The following is a 9,900-nucleotide window of genomic DNA, read 5'->3' as shown; positions in this document are numbered from 1 at the left end:
ATACACTAGTTTATTTATTTATTTTTCATGTCTAAATTGCTCTGATATGGGTTAGTGTAAATGTGTGTATGAGTATAGGTTTCTGCCTTGCCCGGTCATTTCCTATTAAAATGGCTCATTATGGGGAAAGAAAGAAAGAAAGAAAGATTTTGTTTAATTTTGAATTGAACTTTATTAATCAATACTCAACATGTCACTTACAATAGCAAAAGTAAAGCAAACAAAGAAACCCCAACTCACCCAAAAAAAACCCCACTTAATTCATAAGTTTAAAAAGAAAAAACAATTCATTATCTCCAAGTTTACAAATTGCTTCATGAACACACTATTTTTCCTCAAAAGAATTCACATTTTCAGTCATTCTGTAAAATTTATATTCTAAAAACACCCTGGCTTTTACCAGTCCATGAAATGTTTGATCCTGTCACATTGTTTGTTTGATTTCACTTTCTCTTTTCGTGATTTATAAATGGCCAGCTTGGCCTGTCCAATGAGAAAATTACCAATCATACATTCATCTTGATTATACTTATTCCCATTAATACCATAAATAAATACACAGTCATTAAAAGGCAAGTTAAGAACTCTAAAAACAGTGGTAAGAATATATAAAAGAGGCTGAAGTCTGGAACAGAAAAGAAAACTGAAAAATGGTCTCTCTCTCTCCACAGAAAGGACATTTGTCTGTGACTGAAGGACCAAGCAGCGAGACATAGGAATTAACAGCATTGATGCCGTGCAGCACAAGCTATTGCAAATCACCAGTTCTTTTGTTCAATGGTGGTCTATATAAGTTCTGCCAAGCTGTCCCCAGTGTCTCTGCCCCCCCAAGTCTGCTCCTCCAGGGTGTCTCTGGTATTGTACTCAGCTGTTCCTGGTGACGAGCCAGAACACAGAGTCTATAGAGCTCTTTCTCCACAGCACTGTCAAATACTGTAGGTCTATGTTGTAGATGGCATACATGACTTCTCTATCCTCAGGTTCCAAACCAGCTGGTATCACAGTCACATCAGGAAAGGAATCATTGGACTCTGGTTCATCTCTGCCCCTGAGGAAATTCCCAATTAGACATTTATCTTCAGTTGGGAGGTTGGCATGGATCTTCTGCTGCAACTGGTTAGCCTGTTTCAGTGGGTGAAGTCTCAACACCTCCACCATCTTCTCAGTGCTGTACCAGCAGTGTTTTTCCACATCTATTAGGTGGCGGCAGTAGTGTAGTCCAGGGTATACACAGGTATATGGCGTATACCCACTTCTTATTAGGTCGTCACAGCGTATACCCACTTCTAAATCCCCTTGCTATGGGTATACGCTGCAGTGTAATACAGGGTATACATGGGTATACAGCGCTTTTCAGTCCACACACTGAAACAGTCTACATCCACACTGACACGCTGATACGCATTTATGTGCTGCAGGCATGTCAATTTTTTTTCTGCCATTGTCTGTTTTGGTTACGTTTTGGGAGAACTAACGATTGGTTAGGGCAAACGGATTACGCCAATCAGAGGCAGAGTAGGGCGTTCCTTTGCTAAACCGGGAAAAATATCCTTTGCCGCCACCTTCCTGTCGGTCCATTGTTACATACCAAAATATGTCCTCACGTGAAAAGTTAATATAACCAAGTTAATAGTGAAAATGAAGCGAACCATACAAACAAAAATTAGCTTTCAGAACAAACGACCTCGTGAAGCTACATTATTGCTACTATCCAGCCGGACAGGGAGCCACAGCCCAACGCCCACAGCCTCTCAGTCCCCAACCCCAGTTGGAGGGGGTGCTGACGGTGGAGGCGCTAAATCTCCGATTGACGTTGCAAATTCAATAGAAGAACACGTCAACCATGGTGAGTACTTTATAATAGCAAGATTTGTAAATTATGTTAATACAGCGTTTCTACAGCATTAACTAACAGCTTTTTCATTTAGTTTCGTTTATTTTTTGTTGTTCCAATTTGCTCATGCTGTGGCTAGTGTTAAGTTAGCTTCCCTGACTTTCATTAGCATCAAAGCTGCTAGCTGTCAACAAATTCCAGTTGGTTGCATTTTAAAACACAGATATTTCAACCTGACTTTCACATCAGTGCTTATTTTTGAGGACAGACAGATTAACAGGTGTTGGGGAGAGTTTATAAAGTTACACCGTTTTCCCTGAGCACTAGCCGATGTCCAAACGGCACAGACATTAAAGCATTTCTAGCTAGGTACACTATTCTTCCTGAGAAATGCTGATTTTAAACTTGAAACTGTGTTAGTGTGTTGGTACCATTTTCACGCCAAAAATTTTATGACTAATGTTGTTTTTTTGCAGACACCAATAATGAATGGCCACAGGTACGGACAGCCAAACAGAAAGAGGATTTCCAATCAAAGAACCCCTGGTTAGGATTCAAAAACAGAGAATTGGGTAAGTGTACATTGATTGTTGGTTAGGCTTAGATTCTATAACCGTGGACACTGAAAAATGTACAGTGTGTGTGTTTGAATATGTATGCAGGAGAAACAAATACATTTTCTATTTTTGTTTATGCTTCACAGGATGTCTGGTCTATAGCACTGTGTCCATTGATGGTAACAAGGAGCAATGTGTATCGCTCTCAAGAGAATGGATGAACTTTGAAATTCAAGTGTCTGGCCTAAGCAGTAGAGAGACATGTCTGTCAGCCTTAAGAAATAAGGTGAGGAAATATGCTTTGTCCAAAGCACACATTCAAGCTATGATGATAAAAGAACAACAGAAAGAAGCAACCATTGAAAATGCAATGGAGGCCATGACAGTCCTACATGAAGGAAACCGAAGCTGTGTTCAGAACAGCCTACCATTAAGCCAAAAGGAATGGACCTTTTGCTGACCACGAGAGCCTCATTGAACTGCAGGAAATGAATGGCGTAAAGATGGGCTCAGTACTTCATTCACGTTACAGTGCAACACAAATAATCAAGCATGTTGCTAATGAGATGGGAAAAAAAAATTGTCACTAGTATAATAGCATCATCAAGTAAGTTGGCCGTCCTAGTTGATGAGTCCTCTTCTTTAAATCGCAAAGCTGTCATGACTGTTTCTGTGAAAGGATCAATTGAGGAAAAACAGTCCTGAATTCATATTCCTTGAACTTGTTGAACTTGAAAATCAGAGACCTGATGGCATAGCAGAGGCTTTACTCAGTTGTTTAACTAATGCTGGCTTTATGGAGGAATGGCTTCATGAAAACTGGGTGACATTTGTATGTGATGGAACCACTGTCATGTTAGGAAAAAAGTCAGGTGTAGCAACAAGGCTGACCTCAAAATTCCGAAAGCTTTTTGTATGGCACTGCATGAACCATAGACTTGAGCTAGCTGTGTCAGATGCAGTTGATGAGGTAAACTCTGTCAATCACTTTAAAGCTTTTATGCAGAAGCTGTACTCTCTGTATAGTATGTCAAACAAAAATGAACTTAAAGATGCGGCAGCTGAAGTAGACTCACAACTTCTTTGTATTGGCAGAGTTTTAGATGTACGCAGGGAAGCCAGTAGCTTTCGGACTGTTCGTGCAGTTTGGACATCACTGGAAGCCCTTGTGCAGCACTTTAAGAGTGCTTATCATGATGAGACAAGATCAACCAAAGAGAAGCAAATATACAGAGGTCTATTAGACCGTGTTCAAAGTCCTGAATTTCTGTGTGATCTTGGGCTCATGTATGACACACTCCATGAACTAAGTATCCTGTCACAGGAACTACAGGCTCGTCCTGTTACTCTCCTTAGAGCAGACCATCTACTAAAATGCACAATAAGAGTGATACATTCATTTAAAGAGAGTCCAGGGCAAAAATACAGTGAGGCTTTAGAAGCAAAAGACAGGGGAATGTTGTATCGGTCTGTTGCCTTGAAACAAAATGTAAAGCTCATCTCTATCCATCCCAGACAATTCCTGCAAAGCATTGTGAACAATCTTGAACAACGCTTGTCTTTTGAAGATGAGATCATCAAGGACCTCGGCATCCTTGATCAGAGTAAATGGCCATCAAACCCCAGCATTCGCCATGGTGAAGAACAAATTAAGAGACTCTGCAAGCGATTTAACTTATGCAAAGACCAAGCACTGAATGGGATGCGGGACTTGCTGGAAGAGCCCAACAGTAAGCCCAAGGACCTAAAACCACTCATTAACTGTATGAAAACATTCCCTGTCAGCACAGCAGAGTATGACAGGAACTTTGGCCTTATGAACAATATAAACACAGACAAAAGGGCTGTCCTACTGGTTTCAAACGTATCAAACTTGATGATGATTAACATCAGCGGCCCCCCTACTTCCAAGTTTGAACCTCAAAAATATACAAGGACCTGGCTGATGAGCCACCATACTGCTAGTTCTATACATTCTAGGCAGTGCAGGGTGAAAACCCTCGTGGAAAGCAAGTCTGTCTGGAGAATACTGTAGTGCAAGTCTAGACAAGCTGTGGACAGGTTTACAAATCTGTATTGACTATAAATCTTGTGTTCTTATCTGTAATTTGTTATTTGATGTTTATATACTGTAAGTATACCACTACTTATCTAAGTACCTGGTGTTAATTCTCTTGAGCCAAAAATGTAAGCACTTATTTAGATACCCTTCATTGTATTGAGAAAGTATATCACATTCATCTTCATGAATGAGGTGGAATAATATATATATATATATATATATATATATATATATATTTGTGTATTATTAACTACATATTGTAATTTTGTAACACATTATTATGAATGTATTGTTATATAATATAATGTGATATTTTTGTACACATAGGTATCCACCAAATATGTTTGATACCCAACCCAAATTATTTATTTTATTTTTAGTTTTAGGATTGGGTTTTGAATTTACTTGAAAAGAGTATGATGGGTGTTTTTCTTTTTTACACTAGGTGAAAGGATGCATTACCAAAGTATGAAAAATGACATTACTTGTTATTGCTCTCTGTTGTCAAAGTTAATGAATATTCAGAATAGTCAAATCCATCCATCCATCCATCCATTGTCTCCCGCTTATCCGAGGTCGGGTCGCGGGGGGCAGCAGCTTGAGCAGAGATGCCCAGACTTTCCTCTCCCCGGCCACTTCTTCTAGCTCTTCCGGGAGAATCCCAAGGCGTTCCCAGGCCAGTCGAGAGACATAGTCCCTCCAGCGTGTCCTGGGTCTTCCCCGGGGCCTCCTCCCGGTTAGACGTGCCCGGAACACCTCACCAGGGAGGCGTCCAGGAGGCATCCTGATCAGATGCCCGAGCCACCTCATCTGACTCCTCTCGATGCGGAGGAGCAGCGGCTCTACTCTGAGCCCCTCCCGGATGACTGAGCTTTTCACCCTATCTTTAAGGGAAAGCCCAGACACCCTGCGGAGGAAACTCATTTCAGCCGCTTGTATTCGCGATCTCGTTCTTTCGGTCACTACCCATAGTTCATGACCATAGGTGAGGGTAGGAACATAGATCGACTGGTAAATTGAGAGCTTCGCCTTGCAGCTCAGCTCCTTTTTCACCACGACAGACCGATGCAGCGCCCGCATTACTGCGGATGCCGCACCGATCCGCCTGTCGATCTCACGCTCCATTCTTCCCTCACTCGTGAACAAGACCCCGAGATACTTGAACTCCTCCACTTGGGGCAGGATCTCGCTACCAACCCTGAGAGGGCACTCCACCCTTTTCCGGCTGAGGACCATGGTCTCGGATTTGGAGGTGCTGATTCTCATCCCAGCCGCTTCACACTCGGCTGCGAACCGATCCAGAGAGAGCTGAAGATCACGGCCTGATGAAGCAAACAGGACAACATCATCTGCAAAAAGCAGTGACCCAATCCTGAGCCCACCAAACCGGACCCTCTCAACGCCCTGGCTGCGCCTAGAAATTCTGTCCATAAAAGTTATGAACAGAATCGGTGACAAAGGGCAGCCCTGGCAGAGTCCAACTCTCACTGGAAATGGGTTCGACTTACTGCCGGCAATGCGGACCAAGCTCTGGCACCGATCGTACAGGGACTGAACAGCCCTTATCAGTGGGGCCGGTACCCCATACTCTCGGAGTACCCCCCACAGGATTCCCCGAGGGACACGGTCGAATGCCTTTTCCAAGTCTACAAAACACATGTAGACTGGTTGGGCAAACTCCCATGCACCCTCCAGGACCCTGCTAAGGGTATAGAGCTGGTCCACTGTTCCGCGACCAGGACGAAAACCACACTGTTCCTCCTGAATCCGAGGCTCGACTATCCGACGGACCCTCCTCTCCAGGACCCCTGAATAGACTTTTCCAGGGAGGCTGAGGAGTGTGATCCCTCTGTAGTTGGAATACACCCTCCGATCCCCCTTCTTAAAGAGGGGGACCACCACCCCGGTCTGCCAATCCAGAGGCACTGTCCCTGATGTCCATGTGATGTTGCAGAGGCGTGTCAGCCAAGACAGTCCTACAACATCCAGAGCCTTGAGGAACTCCGGGCGTATCTCATCCACCCCTGGGGCCCTACCACCAAGGAGTTTTTTGACCACCTCGGTGACCTCAGTCCCAGAGATGGGGGAGCCCACCTCTGAGTCCCCAGGCTCTGCTTCCTCATTGGAAGGCATGTTAATGGGATTGAGGAGGTCTTCGAAGTATTCCCCCCACCGACCCACAACGTCCCGAGTCGAGGTCAGCAGTGCACCATCCCCACCATATACAGTGTTGACACTGCACTGCTTCCCCTTCCTGAGACGCCGGATGGTGGACCAGAATCTCCTCGAAGCCGTCCGAAAGTCGTTCTCCATGGCCTCCCCAAACTCCTCCCACGCCCGAGTTTTTGCCTCAGCAACCACCAAAGCCGCATTCCGCTTGGCCTGCCGGTACCTATCAGCTGCCTCCGGGGTCCCACAGGACAAAAGGGTCCTGTAGGACTCCTTCTTCAGCTTGACGGCATCCTTCACCGCCGGTGTCCACCAACGGGTTCGGGGATTGCCGCCACGACAGGCACCGACCACCTTACGGCCACAGCTCCGGTCAGCTGCCTCAACAATAGAGGCACGGAACATGGCCCATTCGGACTCAATGTCCCCCACCTCCCTCGGGATGTGGTCGAAGTTCTGCCGGAGGTGGGAGTTGAAGCTACTTCTGACAGGGGGCTCTGCCAGACGTTCCCAGCAGACCCTCACAACACGTTTGGGCCTACCACGCCTGACCGGCATCCTCCCCCACCATCGAAGCCAACTCACCACCAGGTGGTGATCAGTTGACAGCTCCGCCCCTCTCTTCACCCGAGTGTCCAAGACATGTGGCCGCAAGTCCGACGACACGAGCACAAAGTCGATCATCGAACTGAGGCCTAGGGTGTCCTGGTGCCAAGTGCACATATGAACACCCCTATGCTTGAACATGGTGTTCGTTATGGACAATCCGTGACGAGCACAGAAGTCCAATAACAAAACACCACTCGGGTTCTGATCGGGGGGGCCATTCCTCCCAATCACGCCCTTCCAGGTCTCACTGTCATTGCCCACGTGAGCATTGAAGTCTCCCAGCAGAACGAGGGAGTCCCCAGAAGGTATGCCCTCTAGCACCCCCTCCAGGGACTCCAAGTATTTTATTTTGAAAATCATCTGTTTAAATTTTGTAAAAATAAATGTATCTCTGACTGAAACAGCGTTGGCTTCATGTTAAATGTATCTACTATTAATGAAATGGGCCTCTGTACCACCAGTAATTTTCGCATGCTGCCACTGACAAATCATTTTAATTCTATAATTGTGTCACTCTCTGGCCTTCACTATCTGTTGCAGATTAGATATTCTAAGACACTGTTTACAAAAGAATCTACTTTCCCCATGAACTAAGAAAATGTATGCATTATGCAGTTGAATCACTCTGAAATCTATGAACCAGACAGATCTGCAAAATCTGTATCTCTGGTTTGTTGATCTCATAATGATACTTTAAGTGAATGAACTCAGGCAGCAACTATAAATAGTACTGTCCCTTTCTAGTGGGAACTAAATATGTAAGACTGTCACTATTAATAACGGGGCACTTTTTTCTTTTGCTGTGTAGGCTGCTAAAAAATTTGGGGGCTAAATTTACAGTATACCCACTTCTCCAGACACCATTACACCACTGGGTGGCAGACCTGGATCACTATAGATTTCCATAATGATTGGACTTTTACGGGCTGTGTGACTTTAAGGTCCAGGATTGGGTATTCAAGAGCCCACAAGACACTGGCAGAGCTCCAGTCGACACGATGCTCAAGAAGATTCCAAGCTCTGAGCAGACTGCTGTACAAAGGCAGAAGGCCAGATGTTGACAGCTGTCTTGTTATCCAGTAAAAAAAGTGCCTTGTCAATATTTAGCTTTTCTACTTGTCGTAACAAGACACAGGCAAGTGGCCTCCAGGACAGGTCTAACAGATAATATAACAGTTTTTGCAAAGCTTGCAGTCAGAAATACTAAATAAAAGTTCTGGAGGGGTTTCAAGACACTGCAATTTATGCCATATTGCTGCGGCTACTAAGTTATTAATAATTACAGTGCTTCCTCTGAATGAAAGCTGCGGTAAAAGGCATTTCCAACCCCTCAAGTGACTTTTCAAGTTGTCCAGCACTCCTTCCCAGTTCTTTTCCTCAAAAGCCCCATCCCCAAGGTAGATGCCAAGATATTTCAGGCCTCCTTTTGTCCACTTGAGTCCTGAAGGCAATTTAGGTGGGCTCTCACTCCATTCCCCCATCAATACTGCTGAGCTCTTCTTCCAGTTTACCCTTGCCGATGACACCCTCTGAAAGGTTTCTAAAACAGATACCATACCATCAACATCTGTTTAGCTGATAATGAGCATCATGATGTCATCTGCATATGCGACTGTCTGAAATGGCAAGGGGCACCCCGGAACAGACAAACCACCCACTACTCTTCTTAATTCCCTTAAAAAAGGTTCAATAGCCAGGGAATACAACATACCCGACAAAGAACAACCCTGTCTAATCCCCCAACCTACAGTCTAGTTCAGAAGAATTGAGTGGGTTGGTAAGTGAGAGTGTGGAAAGATTTGGAAGGGTTAAGCCACAGAGGAGTATGAATAAAAAAATTAATAGAGTGATATCGGGTATTCATTCTTCGCCATCACAGGGTGATGGGGGGGAGATAATTTGTCCATATTCATCCCCAGATTCAATTGTTTCTTTTGGTCAAACACAAGGAGAAGGAGGTGAAGGGGGGAGTGTCTTGATGCAGGGGGAAGTTAGTAAAGGGGGTGTGCCTATAGAGATACAACATGGATTGGGAGGTGTTTTGGACTTACCTGGGTTGATAGAAACTAGTAAAGAGCGACTTACCTTTTCGGGTCCGGGATGTGGAGGGATGGAGTCTGGAGAATCTAAAAGAGAAAGGGTTAAAGAGATTAGAAAAAATGCTAATAATTCTTTACTTACCTGTGGAGTGCCTTTAGTGGAGATAGGAGGAGGAGGTGTGCCATGGAGGTCTTCTATGGAAGTAGGGATATATTCTTCTGGGTCTGAACAGGGAGGTATTGGTGAATCAGAGGGGGAAGTACAAGAGACGGTGACTCGAGTAGAGAAAAGTGGAGTAGAAGGTGGACATGGTGCGATTTTGGAGGCTCTGAAAATTCTAGAAGTGGATGGATTCAGGAGATTGGAGGGACAGGAAGTGAAAAATCAGATTGTGATGTCCGATTGTTGTTCTTCTCTTGTACGGACTTCTTCTATGTCTTCAGAACAGCCTTGCTTAGAACAGGAAGTGTTGGACGAGGTATTTAAAATAAAAAATGGGGAAAAGATGAGAAGGGAGGAGTTGACACTGGATTTGGTGGGCGACTCCATTTCCCAGACTGATTCCATTATATCTAGGTATACAAATAAAATCGATATAGTTGAACGTCCAATTACAGTGGAGAATTGGA

The 9,900-nt window shown here is 44.5% G+C and overlaps 1 protein-coding gene across 1 annotated transcript; it reads left to right on the top strand.

Moving 5' to 3' along the window:
* The first annotated feature begins 1,212 nt into the window (after nt 1–1,212).
* On the top strand, nt 1,213–4,426 carry LOC127527534 (E3 SUMO-protein ligase KIAA1586-like). The gene is made up of 2 exons (XM_051926597.1): nt 1,213–2,406; nt 2,538–4,426. The coding sequence occupies exon 2, from the start codon at nt 3,188–3,190 to the stop codon at nt 4,424–4,426; it is 1,239 nt and encodes a 412-aa protein (XP_051782557.1). The 5' UTR covers nt 1,213–2,406; nt 2,538–3,187.
* Nucleotides 4,427–9,900: the final 5,474 nt, after the last annotated feature.

The sequence above is a fragment of the Erpetoichthys calabaricus genome, chromosome 4, assembly GCF_900747795.2.
Source record: "Erpetoichthys calabaricus chromosome 4, fErpCal1.3, whole genome shotgun sequence".
In the NCBI taxonomy this organism is placed as follows: Eukaryota; Metazoa; Chordata; class Cladistia; order Polypteriformes; family Polypteridae; genus Erpetoichthys; species Erpetoichthys calabaricus.
This window is presented reverse-complemented; position numbering and strand designations above follow the sequence as displayed.